A 17,350-nucleotide genomic window follows, 5' to 3' on the forward strand; every position below is an offset into this window, starting at 1 on the left:
ATATGTCAATTGAAATATGTTATTATATATGAAATACATCTCACTAAGATGAAGATAAAGAATTAGATAAACTAAACTTTATGGGATTATTGTAAGAAATTAAAATTTTATAACTTTACTTTTTAAACCAGATTACCTTAAGAACCTTCCTGCTTCTTCAAGTATAAAACCAAAATAAACAGTAAATTTATAATTCTGGTAATTTTGGAGCAGAGATAACGATTCACAATAATTTGAGATATGAGCAACAATTGTAACATTAAAAAAAATCTGTGATTTCCTTTTTTCCCCAATTGTTGATAGTACTGTGGCTGGCTGCCTATCTTCACTGAAAGACATACGTTTTGATAGAGATTGGTGAAAATAAGGATGTAGTTTTTTTCCCCACTCAAGTTTGTGTTCCCAAGATTAAGAATCTGAGACAGTAAACATTTAGTTAATCAGATGTTACCCAGTTTGCAAAGCTGTTATCTTTGGCTATCTGTTTTAACCATATCCACCAAATCTTCATTTCATTTTGTTCAGTGTTATGAAAGGCTTACTTTCTGAAATCTAATTAATATAGATGAAATAGGAACAACTAGATATTTTGAATGTAGGAGACATAACTTTTTAAATAAACTTTCTGGAATTTCAAGTGCAAAGTTGTATTGCGTGAGGTTCCACATAACCCAAGTTACAGAATACTAATTATTAATACATCAGCAATGCTTTTGGTGCTAAGGGGAAAAAAAAAAGTAAAACTTAATTGAATCAAAACTGCTTTGGAGAATTTATTTCACTCAGCAAAAGTCTACCAAAAAATACAAGTGAAACACAAATAATATTCGAGTCCTTGAGATTTTCCTTTAAGAAGGTAGTTGAATGAAAACCAATAATTAACACTTCAAAACACATCCATTCAGTTTAGATGTGTTTTATTTTACTCCCAGCATGCTTTTTCAGAAACACTCTTTATCTTGGTCTTTACATTCAATAGAAAGGTTAACCTTAATAGAATGAGTTGGTCCCTCATTGGCTGTATACATATGCCTGTATTTACTCAAGAAACTTATTTTGTGCCTGCAGTATGTCAGGTACAGCACAACATAGTAAATCTTTACCAGACTTCCTGTATACAGGTTTGTTGTCAAAAAAATGTACCAGGTCTCACTGAACTTCCTAAGCAAAGTTAACTTTTTTTTTTTAATTACATCTGCTATCTTGAGCAAATTGATCACTTACAAGAATCTGTATTTCTTTCAAAAGTTGAAGGAATATCATCAATATCTGTTTCTCCAAAGAAAGAATCATATATTTATTTAAATTTATGTACAAAGAAAACAGTCATATTTTATTGTGCTAAAATGTTAAAGTGGTTTAAAATTAAAACTATCTCCCCTTTCCCTGACAACTTCTTCTCATTGGTTTATTTTGGCTTTAAAAACATCATGTGTTCCTTTCTTTCAGATAATTTTTACTTCTTCTTGTGGGTCTAAGTGATAAGCTAATTTGATATGGCATTTCTCCAGGACAGTATTTCAGAGTAATTCCAGGAAGCAAGAGTCGTAGAATTAACAAGAGTGCCTGTTTAGAATCCAGATTCCTGGGCTCCATGAAAGATCTGTTGAATCAGAAGCTTTCGTAAGGAACACAGGAGTCTGCATTTTGACAGGTTTCTCAAATGAGCCTCATGTTCACTACAGTTTGACAGCCACTGCTTTTGAGTCTAATGTATTTCAGTTTGGATAGAAAATTGCTAATAAGAACTATTTATATAAAAGCCATCATGGAATGTAGTTCTCTGTAGAACTGAGATGATGGGGCATTCATTTTTCCTTATATAGTTTTGAACCCACTAAATAGGAATTATTAACAAATTAGTCTATCTTTGCTAAGGATAGCTAGAGTTTCACATCTCATCTTAAAAAAGGTTCAGTCAATTTTATTAATATATGAAAATCAATTAGTAAAAATACATCTTAATTCATCAGACAAATGCAGGAATCTGTCATGGTATTCAGCTGACCCATGGGGCCCTTGGTACATAATGTGGTCTGGAGGTAAGAGCATTGTTTTTTTGTTTTTGCTTGTTACTGATGTACAATATTATATAGTTTTCTGTTGTACAATATTATATAATTTTCAGGTGTACAATATAGTGGTTCACAATTTTTAAAGGTTGTATTCTACTTATAAAACACTGACTATACTCCCTATGTTATACAAATATATCCTTATAGCTTGTTTTATACATAGTAGTTTGTACCCCCTAATTCCCTACCCCTATTGCACTCTTCTTTCCCTCTCCCCACTGGTAACCACTGGTTTATCTGCAAATTTGTTTCTTTTTTGTTATATTCATTAGTTTATTTTTTATATTACATGTATAAGTGATATCATACAGAATTTATCTTTCTCATCTTATTTCACTTAGTATAAACCCCTCCAAGTCCATCCATGTTGTTGAAAATGGCAAAATTTCATTGTTTTTCATGATTGTGTAGAATTCCAGTGTATACATATACTACACCTTCTTTATCCATTCATCTGTTGTTGGATATTTAGGTTGCTTCCATATTTTGGCAGTTGTAAATAATGCTGCTGTGAACATTTGGGTGTGTGTATCTTTATTTTTAATAATTTTATTTATTGGCTATGCTTGGTTTTCGTTGCTGCATGGGCTTTTCTCTAGTTGTAGCGAGTGGGGGCCACTCTCTAATTGTGCTGCACAAGCTTCTCACTGCAGTGGCTTCTCGTTGCTGAGCACAGGCTCCAGGGCACACAGGCTTCAGTAGTGGGGTGCATGTATTTTTTTGAACTAGTGTTTTGGATTTTGAGGGGGATAAATACACAAGAGTGGAGTTTCTGGGTCATATGGCAGTTCTATTTTTAGTTTTTTGACGCACTGTTTTCACTAGTGGCTGCACCAGTTTACATCCTCAAGAAGAGAGTATGTGGGTTTCCCTTTTCTCCACATCCTTGCCGATATTTGTTACTTGTGTTCTTTTTGATGATAGCCATTCTGACAGGTGTGAGGTAGTATCTCGTTGTGATTTTAATTTGCATTTCCCTGATGGCTAGTGATATTGAGCATCTTTTTATATACCTGTTGGCCATGTGTATGTCTTCTTTGGAAAAATGTCTATTTAGGTTTCTGCCCATTTTTAATCAAACTGTTTGTTTTTTGATGTTGAGTTGCATGAGGTATTTATATATTTTAAATATTAACCCCTTATTGGTCATATTATTTACAAATATTTTCTCCCATTCAGCCTTTTTTTTGGTTAATGGTTTCCTTTGCTGTGCAAAAGCTTTTAAGTTTAACTAGGAGACAAAGGTTTATTTTTACTTTTGTTTCCTTTGCTTTAGGAGACAGACCCAAAAAAATATTGTCATGATTTATGTCAAAGAGTTTTCTTCCTATGTTTTTTCCTAGGAGTTTTATAGTTTCCAGTCTTATGTTTAGTTCTGTAATCCATTTTAAGTTTATTTTTGTAATCATGTGAGAACATGTTCTAATTGTTTTACATGTCACTGTCGAGTTTTACCAGCATCACTTATTGAGCAGACTGTCTTTTCTCCATCGTGTATGCTTGCCTTCTTTATCGTAGATTGACCATAAGTTTATTTCTGGGTTCTATTCTGTTCCCTTGATCTGCATGTCTGTTTCTGTGCCAGTGCCATACTGTTTCAATTTCTGTAGCTTTGTAGTATGTAGTCTGAAGTTAAGGAGTGAGATTCTTCCAGTTCTCTTCTTCTTTATGAAGACTGTTTTTATTATTTGGGGCCTTTTGTGTTTCCAATCAAATTTGAAAATTATTTTTTCTATTTCTGTGAAAAATGTCTTGGGCATTTTAATAGAGATTGCATTGAACTACAGATTTCCTTGATTATTTTAACAGTATTCTTCCAAAATATGAACACAATATATCTTTGTTTGTTGTTTTCAATCTCTTTCAGTGTCTTACAGTTTTCCAAGGTCTTTTATTGCTACTTCCTTAGGAATATTTATTCCTACATATTTTATTCCTTTTGATAGCATCATAAGTGGGATTGTTTCCTTAGTTTCTTTTTCTGTTTGCTGTTAGTGTATAGAAAAACAGCCAATTTTTGTATATTAATTTTGTATCCTGCAACTTTAACAGATTCATTGATGAGCTTTAGTAGTTTTTTGATGGTGTCTTTAGGATTTTCTGTTTAGTACCATGTCACCTGCAAACAATGACAGTTTTACTTTTCCAATTTGAATTCCTTTTGTTTCTTGTCTGATTGCTGTGACTAAGATTTCCAATACCATATTGAATAAAAGTGGTGAGAGTGGACATTCTTGCCTTGTTTCTGATATTAGAGGGGATGCTTTTAGCTTTTCACTGTTAGTTCAGTTCAGTTCAGTCGCTCAGTCATGTCCGACTCTTTGTGATCCCATGAACCGCAGCACGCCAGGCCTCCCTGTCCTTTACCAACTGCTGGAGTCCACCCAAACCCAGGTCCATTGAGTCAGTGATGCAATCCAACCATCTCATCCTCTGTCGTCCCCTTCTCCTCCTGCCCTCAATCTTTCCCAGCATCAGGGTCTTTTCAAATGAGTCAGCTCTTCGCATCAGGTGGCCAAAGTATTGGAGTTTCAGCTTCAACATCAGTCCTTCCAGTGAACACCCAGGACTGATCTCCTTTAGGATGGACTGGTTGGATCTCCTTGCAGTCCAAGGAATTCTCAAGAGTCTTCTCCAACACCACAGTTCAAAAGCATCAATTCTTCTGCACTCAGCTTTCTTTATATTCCAACTCTCACATCCATACATGACCACTGGAAAAACCATAGCCTTGACTAGACGGACCTTTGTTGGCAAAGTAATGTCTCTGCTTTTTAATATGCTGTCTAGGTTGGTCATAACTTTCCTTCCAAGGTGTAAGCGTCTTTTAATTTCATGGCTGCAATCACCATCTGCAGTGATTTTGGAGCCCCCAAAAGTAAAGTCAGCCACTGTTTCCATTGTTTCCCCATCTATTTGCCATGAAGTGATGGGACCGGATGCCATGATCTTAGTTTTCTGAATGTTGAGCTTTAAGCAAACTTTTTCATTCTCTTTCACTTTCATCAAGAGGCTCTTTAGTTCTTCACTTTCTGTCATAAAGGTGGTGTCATTCACTGTTAAGAATGATGTTAGCTGTGGGTCTGCCATATATGTCCTATATTATGTTGAGGTAGGTTCCCTTTATTCTCACTTTCTGGAGTATTTTTATAATGAATGGGTGTTGAATATTTTCAAAAGCTTTCTCTGCATCTATTGGTTTTTTTCTTCAGTTTGTTCATGTGTTGTATCACACTGATTTGTGGATGTTGAAGAATCCTTGCATCTCTGGAATAAATCCCATCCAATCATGGTGTATGATCCTTTTAATGTATTGTTGGATTCTGTTTGCTAGTATTTTGTTGAGTATTTGTGCATTTATGTTCATCAGTGATATTGCCCTGTAATTTTCTTTTTTGTGGTATCTTTGTCTGGTTTTGGTATCAAGGTGATGATGGCCCCGTAGAATGAACTTGAGAGTTTTCTCTTTCTGCAACTTTTTAGACATGTTTCAGAAAGATAGATGTTAAACACGCTTCCTTAAATGTTGGATAGAATTCACCTGTGAATCCATCGGGTCCTGGACTTTTATTTGTTGGAAGTTTTTAAATCACTTTCATTTTTAGTACTTGTGATTGATCTGTTCATAGTTTCTATTTTCTCCTGGTTCAGTCTTAAAAGGTTGTATGTTTCTAAGAATTTGTCCACTTCTTCTAGGTTGTCTATTTTATTGGTTTATAGTTGTTTGTGATAGTCTCTCATGATCCTTTGTATTTCTGTGGTGTCAGTTGTAGTTCCTCCTTTTTCATTTCTAATTTTATTGATTTGAGTCCTCTCCTTTTTTTTCCTTGCTGAGTCTGGCTAAAGATTTGTCAATTTTATTTTCTCAAAGAACCAGCTTTTAGTTTCATTGATCTTTCCTATTTTTCATCTCTGTTTAATTTATTTCTGCTCTAATCTTTATGTTTTCTTTCCTTCTGCTAACTTTGGATTTTGTTTATTCTTTCTCTAGTTGCTTTAGGTGTAAGATTAGGTAGTTTGAGATTTTTCTTTTTTCCTGAGGTAAGATTGTTTTGTTATACATTTCCCTCTTAAAACTGCTTGTGCTGCATCCATTATATTTTGGACCATCTGTTTTCTTTAGTTGTGTGGCCTGAGATGTCCCAGCACTTGTGCCTACAGACTATTGGGCCAGGGTGTGGTGGGTCCTGAGGCTAATATGCTAGATAGAGGAAGGATTCCACAATGGCAACCCACTAGCACCAGAGTCCATGTGGTAGAAGTAGTTCCCCAAGATGCCGATGGCAATGTCTTTGTCAAGGTGAGCTGCAGTTGCCTCTTAATTCTCTGGGAGACTCTCTAAGGTTAGCAGGTAGATCTGACCCAGGCTCCTCTCAAATTACTTCCTCTGTCCTGGGTCCAGGAAAGGTGTCAGATTTTGTGTGTGCCCTTTAAGAGTGAAGTCTTCATTTCCCCCAGTCCCCTGAGACTCCCTAAAGTAAGCCCTGCTGGCCCTGAAAGCAAATACTCTGGGGGCTTATCTTCCTGGTGCAGGACTCCTGGGCTAGGGAGCTAAGTGTGGGAGCTCTCACTCCTTTGGGAGAAACTTTGCAATTGTTATTATTGTGTTTTTGGATCACCTACCTGGGGAGGGGGTGGTGTGAGATTTGACTGTATCACAATTCTGTTACCCCTACTTGTCTCATTAGGGCTCCTTCTTTATGTATTAAGTCATGAAAGATCTTTGCTGGTGGGTTTTGGTCTGTTTCACTGATGGTTGTTCTGCACATAGTTGTGATTTTGGTGCACATGTGAGAGGATGTGAGCTCAGGGTCCTTCTGCTCTGCCATCCTGCACAGTCCTCTCAAGAACATTGGTTGTGATTTCAAATGCAGCCCCAGTATTTACTAACTGAATGACTCTGAGTTCTAATTTTCTCAACTGCCCAAGGTTGTTGTGAAGAGCAAATGAAATATGGTAAAGAAAATAAATCTTTGTAAATTATAAATAACCATACAGACATAGGAAATTTATGTTTCCTAGAGGCTTTTCTTTATTACATGATGGTTTACTGACATATTTTCTGAATGTAAACTCAGCAAGGGCAAAAAATGTCATGTCTTGTTTACTTTGTACTCCAGAACTGTGTATTGTGGTACACAGGAGACACAATTGTGCAACTCTGAGTTTATGGATTACTACTATAATATCTATATAATATCTATAATATCCAGAAAAGGCTATATTTTAATAAACCTATCAGATTAAGTAGGTGATTTTTTTTTTTAATTTATCTCAAAGGTCACCTCATGTTCAGAAGACACATATAGAGGGTTTTTTTTGTTTAAAGAAACTTATGTAAATCTTTCCTTAATGTGCTACTTGCTTCTATTAATAGAATGTATTTACTTAAGATGTTTCCGTTATCTTCCCAAGTCCCAGCATATAAGATGTCAGGCCTATTTCAAGCATTATAGCTACTATTTATTGTCAGGGAAACAAAGATGAAAGCTTTTCTTTTACATTTTAGAATTTATGAAGCATATTTCTGAATTCTTTCAGCTCTCACAACTACTTTGTTAGGTGGGTTACTTCTTTCATATGAGAAGTAAAACCAAAGTCAGGGAGTCATCAATGTCATTTTTATTCAGTACCATTTCTAACAGTTTGGAAATTATTTCATAAGTTCCCTGTGTCTGGCAAGAAATGATGCTCTTTCTAAATTGCAGTTTCAAAGAATTTTGGTTTATGAAGATTAATAGATTACACTGTGTCGTATATTAAAAAGATGAGACTTAAAAGTTTCTAGGATTAGAATAAAGCATTTCCTTCCAGAAAATATAAAAGCAAGTTATCTTGTCCAGCACCACAGCAGTGATTTACACCCGAGGAATGATGCTGTGAGGTATCTTTCCAGAAGAGTGGTGAAGGATGTGAACTGTCACAGCCACATTCTGTCCTCTGGTTCCATTTAAAACGCCTGCAGCTCCCAATAGGCTGGTTGAGGGCAGAGACCTAAAGACTGGGCTTACAACTCTGGCTTTTAATGACGGCTCCATCCTCTTAACCACATGGTCAGATTTCTCTTCTAAAACAGCAATTTGCTAAAATGTTTACTCCAATCTAAAACTATTGCTTGCTTTCAAAGTAACTAAGATAGTTCAAGATAGTAGTTGTGTCCTTAACAAAGACTTACTCTTTATAGAATTATAATATCATCTTTGGTTAAAATCATTTTGGAGAACTTGCGGCAATTAACTTAAAAAAGGTTATTAGCAGCTTATTAGTTACCATGGAGCCATTACATTACAAATAAAACACAAAGATTTTAAGCACTTGCATGGATCCCAACATCTGTTTCAAACATACACTTTTCAAATCAAGAGTCGGACTGTTTGGATACATCTGAGACACACAACATAGACTTAATCCTACACTGTGCTTTGTTAGTATTCCCCAGCATACTATTTGTCTTGGCAACTTGTGATTTCAAAAACTAACAGAAGATGACTTATAAGGAAACGTTTCCTTTTGTATATAGTTTGGAACTTTTCCTTTTGTATATAGACTGGTCTCAAAAAAGCAAGAGACTTCTGGTTTTTGGAGAACAAACTAAAATATCCTAAAGGAATACCTTCATTCTTACCTGAGGTCAGACAGGTAACCAAGAGAAAGGGTCTTATTCCAGTGAGCTACATCCTTAGAATAGTTGGAGTTTAGAAGCTTTAGAGCTTCAGATTTAGAATCTGACAATTTAGACTCTTTAGTGCTTCCCATGAATAGGAAAATCCTATGAATCTTAAACATAAGACTGCTGAAAACAAAGAGGGGAGCTGGGGAAGAGAGGATACAGATAGATCTTATTTCCCCCCTTTTGTACTCTTCTGGTTTCTTGTCAGCGCAGGAGCAAGGACAAAGCCTGATTGAGAAGAAACTGGGCCGAATTGAACAAGGCAATCTGGGTCTGGAAGACTGGGCTGATTGTTCATCCCTCTCGTGAGCATCAGCAAGTCTTTCTGCTGACTCGGAGGAGGTGGGGATGTCAGAGGAGTTTGTCAGTGCCCACTTCCCCTTCACTGTTCTTACTGCCATCCACGTTTGCCAGCTGGCTGGAAATGTAATGTCCTTCAATCCATGAGGACCTGCTCTTTTACACTGTAACTCCGAGCTTCCCAATTCCAGAGGCTTATTAATATGAGACAGGGGGTTTCTTTTATCTGATTCCAGCAATCTATATTGAGCATGAATGAAGTTTAATCCTTGGTGGGAGTTTTCATCTGAAAGTGGGTGCTGACAAGCCTGATGCAGTAGGAAGAGCTCTGGGCCTGGGGTTCTAGAACCTTGATTCCAAGGGTAGTAGCTCAGCTACATATTTATACTCTAGTAGTCTAAAAACAAAATAAATAAATAAATCAAAATAAAAATAGAAAAAATGCCTCTTTATAGTATTGTCATAAGGGTAAAATAATACAAGAGAAACTCTAGTCGTGTATACTCCTGATACCTAGTAATAAGTGTTAGAAGAATTTCAGCCTCTCATTGGTAGGAAATAATGAGAGAGTCAAGGTGGGTGGGAGAGAGACGGAGACTGGCTTCTCACAGAAATGTTCTCCATTTCTGCTTCCTTAAAACTCATTTCCCTGTAGCTCAGCCTCTAAGGAGGTAATAGAAATGAAATACTGGTGATGCAGTTAAGTACTACCTGAGTTAAGTACTTCCTTTCCTCCTTTTCTATAAGCCTCTCGGCACCCTATGGAGTTCAGCAAAAGAAAGGGTTGTGACCTGGAAACAGAGTGTGAATTACCCAGTGAACCACAAATATTTGAAACCTGGAATCATAAATTCACATATTTGGAAAATTATAGCTGTTTTTAACCCAAGTGGTAGGTAGGCTTGGTGACAACTTGAAGGTACATGCCACAGAGGTATATTACTCCAGTGCCACACCTTTTCTCCCCAATAATCCCATACACACTTATATCACTTGTTTGTATGACTGACTAAAGACCGCCCTGATTAATGGCTGCATGAAGGAATAATAATTAGCAATCAGAGCAAAATTAAATTCCTGGCTGATTCTGAGCCCCTGAGTAAAATGCAACCCTTGAGGATACTGTCACATTTCTTTATTTACTTGCCATTATGCCACCAGTCACCCTAATTAAGACAGACATTTGTACTTATTAACAATGTATAATCTTTTGATCTTTTGAGGAGCTATTTGCCATTTTTTGCTTGCCTAGCACCCCATCACCTTTCTTCTGGGGGAACCCAGTTCAGGTGGATGGACATATGACCTAGGCCTGGTCAGTTAGAGTGCCCCCCCCACACCCCATGTTGCTTCCACTGTGAGGCTGTCACGGCTAACGCCATGACAGGCAGCCTAGATTAGGAGTAGGCCTGGTTTCCTGGGGTAACATAATTATCAGGCCACCTGGAGCCAGCCAATCAACATGCGCCTAGCAAGAAAAAGGGAACCTATCAGGGGAAAGCTGAAAGCCCACGAAGGATTGGGCCAACAAAAATTGCCTTGCAACTGTGTAACCAATCCGCTTGCGCCAACTACCCACTGCTTTTTGAATAATTGTACCCAATAAATACCCGAGAACTGCGGCTCGGGGCCTTTTCGTCCTCACACCCTTGGTGAGGGCGGGAGGCCCTGGCTCGAGTCAGTAATAAATTCCCCTATTGCAAGTTGCCTTGTCTCGAGGAGTCTTCTTTCCCGATCGGGGATTCGGACTACGGGCAGAACATCCACCATACCTATAAGCAAAGACACCTTTCCTTTCTTATTCTGAACTGGCTAACTTTCACTTGCATTCAAGAGACTCAAGCATAAAAAAATTATAGCCACCATTTTTGGGTCTGATTTAGCAATGGTTAACACCATGCTTATTATTTAAGCATGTAGAGCAGTTCCAAGAGTGTTTTAACAGTAAGAATAAGAAAACATGTCTAACTTATTGAGTCAGTGAATATCCTCTAGAGACTTCATGGGAAACAGATTCCACTGTCACCACTACAGTTTGGTTTTGTGAGCAAAGCTTTCACCATGCCTTAAAACAAAAGTCAACATGCACCAATTTCACAAGATTGTTTTACTAGAATTTAGCAGGGAGGAGATGATATAGTCAAATTTTCACAAAAGAAAACCTTCAGATCTCAGCCAAATAAAATTCAGGTTCTTATTTCAGTCTCAACTGGCCTGGGTACCAAAGCAGCCTCTCCAGGCATGCACTGTCCAAACTGTGAGTTGTGTGGCCACCCTGTCATGCCCTTGAGCTCTCTGCATCATGTCTCAGCAATCCCAGACACGAATTCTGAAAAATTCCTTCTGCCTATATGGTTTTCCTCATCCAGCTGAGAATGCTGCTGGCTACTGCGAAGCTCTTCACCAACCATAGGCTCTGGTCCATACAGCTTTCTTCTTAAACTCTGGGAGCACTCTCAAGGACAGCAGGGTAGCTAAAGGGGACAAAAAAAAAAAAAAAAAAAAAAAACACTGTTGCATTTGGTGCAGTTACATTTGAAAAGATGATTTAGATCAAAAAGGTATCAGAACAGAACTTGACTTGTTCCTGCTTGGCTAATCTTTAAGAATTACTATCAAGCCTTAGACAGAATTTTAATGGAAGAAACCATTAGTAAAGGTTGAGGAAAAGGTTTTTTTTTTTTAAGTTACTTTGCAACCAGGTAGTGGGAAATTCCACAGATTTAAAACAAACTGACTTCTGGGATGCTGGTGATGCTCTTTTCTTAATCCAAGTGCTGACTACATAGGTATGTTCCCTTTGCAAAAATCTACTTGTGCACTTTTCTACACGAATATGACTTTTCCACTAAGTGTTTTATTAAAAAGTAAACAAACTGATCCTGTAATGAAGTTAGGTTCATGGGCTCAATTTAAAGTAAGGAAGTTGTGTGTAATCCCTTTAGGTAACTTATTATATATCTTATTTTAGAATATGAATATAAATATCAATACATTGATATTATTTAAAGTATAATAGTGTGAGAGAATGAAGATAAGTCAGAATTACACAATAATTATGTGTGACTCTAATAAGCCCTTGAATATATGACCAAGTGAACATGTACTTCCTTGACCCAAATAACAATTTCTTTCACTGGAATTAACTGTTATCTTCATGACCTAAGACAGTATTTGTTGGGAACAACCAGTGGTATTATGGACACATGGCCCTTAAAAATGAGTCCAAACTCCCCAAGGAAAATAAGTAGAGAAAGTCCTAGCAGTAAATTTCTTGGGAATGGTCAAGTGAAAATATGTCAGACCACTGCTCTGATCCTCAGTGAAGCTTGGTGGTTGATCAGAATCACCTTCCTACACATGCCCTCCCACCCACTTTAGAGGGAGGAACAGTGCATTAGATAATTCTTGCTTGTTAGGCAATCAATACAATATACCATACTTAAAGCAAAATATGATCAGTTATCACAAGAGTAGGTCAACAGGCAACTTTCCCAAGGTAAGACTTTCCAGTGCAGTAACTTAAAGTATGTCAGGGGCATCAGTGGCAGCCACTGGGAGGATCCTGACCCCCAAGTCCCAAGATGTGGATGACAGTACAAGCTGTCTCGGACCACTGAACCAACACCCAGAAGATGTTTGAGGTTTGAGTAAAAACATCTATGTAATTTTCACAGAAAGACTGCTTATATTTGTGGATCCTGCAGTCATAGTTTAACAGTCAACAGAGATGTATAAAAAACATGAAAACCATCTAAATGCCTGGAAGCATGGGAAATGTCCAATTCCCCTGGGAAAATACTATACAGCCATGAAAAATACTTATGAAGCTAGTGTAAGAACAGGTTAAAATGCTTTTAATAATTTTAAAGTAAAAAAAGGCAGTACTCAAAGTGTGTGTGTACATTTTTCAATTGGCTATGATTATAAAAATGTTAAAACTTACACACAGAGTGGGTAACACTTAGGAAAAATAATCAAAATTGTCATGTGCAATGGGCTTCTGGATTCCTCTTTGCTTATTCTTTTTTACATTTCTGAATTTTCTAATTTTTATTTAGTCATATTTTATGATTGTAATAAAACATTTAAAAACCACTTAAATAAAAATTAAAGGGGGGAAAGCGGAATCTATACCTTCCCCACCAGCGGTAGCAACTGCAGAACTGCAGGAGACAATCTTTCTAGACAAGGCAGTTGAGGAGGAGGGAGTGATTGAAGGGGGGTTGACTTGGTGTGCACCGCGCCCTTCAGGATTGTTACTGCGCGTGAAACGGCTGCTTTTGGAAGGCTATTGCCCAGAAGAAAAGATGTTTGGTTTTCACAAGCCAAAGATGTACTGAAGTATAGAGGGCTCCTGTATTTGCAGAGCTAAATCCTCCAGTTCTTGATTCACTGACAGTAAACACTATGAAAAGGATTTCCAGAGCTGTTTTGGGTTACATGAGACTCGTTCAGGAGATAATCTGTAATGCCTGTGTCCTGCTTGTGAAAAGATGGAAGAAACTGCCAGCAGGATCAAAAAAAAAAAAAAACTGGAATCATGTGGTAGATGCAAGGGCAGGACCCAGTCTAAAGACTACACTGAAACCAAAGAAAGTGAAAACTCTATCTGGAAACAGGATAAAAAGTAACCAGATCAGTAAACTGCAGAAGGCATTTAAAGGCCACAATTCTGAGGCTCACAGTACAACCTCAAGTGCCTCTCCAGCTCAGTCTCCCTGTTACAGTAACCAGTCAGATGATGGCTCAGATACAGAGATGGCTTCTGGCTCCAACAGAAGGCCAGTGTTTTCCTTTTTAGATCTCACATACTGGAAAAGACAGAAAATATGCTGTGGCATTATCTATAAAGGCCGTTTTGGGGAAGTCTTCATTGACACACATCTATTCAAGCCTTGCTGCAGCAATAAGAAAGCAGCTGCTAAGAAGCCAGAGGAGCAGGGGCCAGAGCCTCTGCCCATCTCCACTCAGGAGTGGTGACTAAGCTTTATGTAGAAGGGGAGCAAAAATGATTTAAATTTTGGAAAACAAAGCAACAAAATGACCCTCCTATTTTTAATTTGGGTACCTACTATTCTGCCAAAAGATGGATTTGTAGAATAGTTTTGAATGGGTTATTTTTCCTCCAGTTCCACAAACTCTGAAGCCAGTGAAGCTTACTAAGAGATAAAAAAGAAGTGTACATAATATTTAAGATGCTGAGTATTTCATAGGAAAGCTGAATGCTGCTGTAAAGTGCTCTTTAAGTCTTTTTTAAACATCCCCTTCTAATGAATGAAATTAGGGGAATTTTCAGGGGACAGAGATGGGATTTGTTGTATGGTAAACGTATGTAGTTTTAGTCTTTCTATTTTGAGAAGCAGTGGTTGGGGCATTTTTTAAGATGGCTGGCTACACTTGTTTTCCTTCATTATAATAAATTTGTCATAACTCAGTAAACATGGACTTGCCCCTATAGGTAGTTGTTAATAACTGAAATATTAAGGTCTTGCCAAGGTTCTGGTGATTCAAGCCTGTACTACTGAATATTAAGTGGGACAGACAGCTCTCTGGTGCGAATATCTCGAAGGAGTAATTTCTAAATATGCAGAGGTAACTTGACTGTATATGTTGCATCCTGTGTCACCTCCCTCCATATTGATATTTGATACAGATTTTAATTTATATCAAACTTCAAAAGCAGAACCAAAACTTAAAGCAGAATCAAAGTTCCTCTTGGGGAAATGTCAAGTCTTTAGGATAAGCAATCCTATATGAATAGTACCAAAGCATTACCACTTGGTAGAGAACATTCTCTATTAAAAATGTTAGATTATCTGAAAAATAACAATATGCAAGTCTTTAGGATGGCACACGAAGAAAACAAAGGTTAATGCTTCTTGGGGCACGTTTCTCAGAGGGCTTGCAAGTGTGTAAATAATTTGTTTAAGTTACGTGACTGGTGACTTCACTGAAAATCTGCACAATTCAGTTTTAGCTCTGGATTACTTCAGTTGACCTTTGTGAAGGTTGTATCTGTGTAGAATGATTGTTTGACTTGTTTTAACCTGTTAGGGTTTTGGGTTTTTTTTTTTTTCATTCTATATTAAAGTAAAATTCTACTAAAAGAAAAGAGGTGTGTGTTAATGCTGAGTGGGTTGGTTTTGGTTTGGCTTCTTTTAGTCAGGCTTTCTGAACATTGAGGTGTTAGATGATACATCCTAAATGTGGAGCTCTTCCATTCTAAAACCTTCATTAAAAGCCTTTTACTTGAACCCAAACCAAAGTACTATCTATTGCCTCTTTTCTAAAAGTACAGGAAAAATATATCACCCATTTTCATAATGAGGAAGGATCGTTTGCCTCCTTGGTAGAACATGACTCAGTGCTTATTTTTAAAACTGGATTTTAAAGATTGGATAGTATACATAACAAGAGAGTGAGCCAATTTTATAGGCACCCTATAGTTTTATAGTTCTTAATGGAAACTTAAAATTTTATATTTCTTCCTTTGGAAAAAACTACAAGCCACCAAATGCACAGACTACACAGTGAGTTGGGTCAGTGCTCCCACAGACTTTGAGGTATATTACAAGAACCCCAGCCATTATCATCTTCCTCCTGAGTTATTTTGAAATTTTTTTGGTACATTTTGGCTGCAGTATTGGTGGTAGAATATACTATAATATGGATCATCTCTACTTCTGTATTTATTTATTACTAGACCTCAACCACAGTCTTCTTTCCCCCTTCCACCTCTCTTTGCCTGTAGGATGTACTGTATGTAGTCATGCACTTTGTATTAATATATTAGAAATCTACAAATCTGTTTTGTACTTTTTATACTGTTGGATGCTTATAATCAAAACTTTTACTAGGGTATTGAATAAATTTAGTCTTATTAGAAAATAAATACATAAATAAAAAAAAATAAAAAAATAAATAAAAAAAAATAAAAATTAAAGGCCATGGAATTCTTCTTTTAAAATCCACTTTCTAATTCAAAAATGCCATACTGGTGACAGCTTCAGATTACTTCTCTAAATTGAACCAAGATGAGTCCTTTCAGGAGCCAGCATACGCTAGGATGCTGTTCTCCAGTATAGACAACATTGGATGGTTTTCACCTATGCTGGGCATAAAGGATGAAAGTAATACCTTTTAAAAGATCCTTGGATTTTGCTGAGAGTCCTTCCTTAGGGCTTTCCATGATGCTGAACAGCCAGTCAATGAACTAGAGTGAAAATGAAGAATGATATCAGTGACAACAATCTCAGGATCGGTAAGACATCATTCAAACCCTTGGACCTACGCATATGCCCAACAGGACAGTAGTCCCCAGATAACACCTGCCTGGGCTGGGAGAGTGAAGAGGAGATGTGACCAGGCACAAGAGATAGGAGTGTGGGAAACAGCCCTCAGTTAAATGACCCAGCAAAGTCAGACCTCCTTTTTTCACTGATTATCCTGGGACTTACTACAGCTTTAGAGTGGGGTAGACAGGGGCCCAGAGGGCCTCTGGTGTGCCATGAACATTCTCTCTCATTACTCTAAGAGGCCCCAGAAAGAGTAAGAGCCTTGCCCAAATCCACTCCCCATGACTGGCAGAGTCAAGATCTGAAGCCAAGTACACCTGGCTGCAAAGCCTCACACTCCTTCTCACCCTGCTGCCTGCCACCTGGTTCCGTGTGCATCAGGCCTAGGCTCCTGCGTGGGCAGTAAATGGGTAAACACATCAGCTGTAAGCCCCTGTTACTAAAATATGTTTCTGTAGCTAAGAGTAGTTTGTGCCCAAATGGATATGAAGCCCAGTTGAAATGAAACAGAAAAGGTGTAAGACAATTTGCTAGGTAGACCCAAGCATGTTAACTGCAAATAAATCCTGCAAATGGTAGAAACTCCACATACTCATGAGTTTGATCTCCTGGGTATAGCCAAAACTGTTTTTGAATTAGATACTAGGTAATTTCATTGACTGAATGTTCCCTATCTTGACTCACTAAAAAATACTAGTCATAGGAACTAGGCATTTTAATTTTGGACATAGCATGTGGGTTGAAAAGAAAACAGAAAAATAAAATATTCCTAATTCCCTGCTTTAATTAAAATTTTTTCTTTATTTTCTTTTCCTCAATTTTGTTTTATCATATACTCCTGGTAAGTAAATAAATCAAGTACTACAAATACGTAATAGATGCAAGATGTCTATGCTGTAGTCCAAAATGAACCAGGTGTCCCAAACCAGAAATAATTAAAGTGAAAAAGAAAATATAAAATTAGAGGTAATAACACTAATGCTTATCAGGTTTAAGAAAACAAAGGC

The 17,350-nt window shown here is 37.3% G+C and overlaps 1 protein-coding gene and 1 pseudogene across 4 annotated transcripts in view; one reads left to right on the forward strand and one right to left on the reverse strand.

Annotated features, from left to right (window-relative positions):
• Window positions 1–11,137: 11,137 nt before the first annotated feature.
• FOCAD (focadhesin) overlaps window positions 11,138–17,350 on the reverse strand; it is a 286,671-nt gene continuing 280,458 nt past the window's right edge. For all 4 annotated transcript variants that reach the window (XM_061132648.1, XM_061132649.1, XM_061132647.1 and 1 more), the window contains 2 exons: window positions 16,186–16,261; window positions 11,138–11,519 (listed from right to left, as the gene is read on the reverse strand). In XM_061132648.1, coding sequence (XP_060988631.1) covers window positions 11,446–11,519; window positions 16,186–16,261 — 150 coding nt within the window. In that variant the 3' untranslated portion in view covers window positions 11,138–11,445. The remainder of the gene's footprint in view (window positions 11,520–16,185; window positions 16,262–17,350) is intronic.
• Window positions 12,172–15,037, forward strand: LOC133048583 (SIN3-HDAC complex-associated factor-like; annotated as a pseudogene).

This window comes from Dama dama, chromosome 29, assembly GCF_033118175.1.
Source record: "Dama dama isolate Ldn47 chromosome 29, ASM3311817v1, whole genome shotgun sequence".
In the NCBI taxonomy this organism is placed as follows: domain Eukaryota; kingdom Metazoa; phylum Chordata; class Mammalia; order Artiodactyla; family Cervidae; genus Dama; species Dama dama.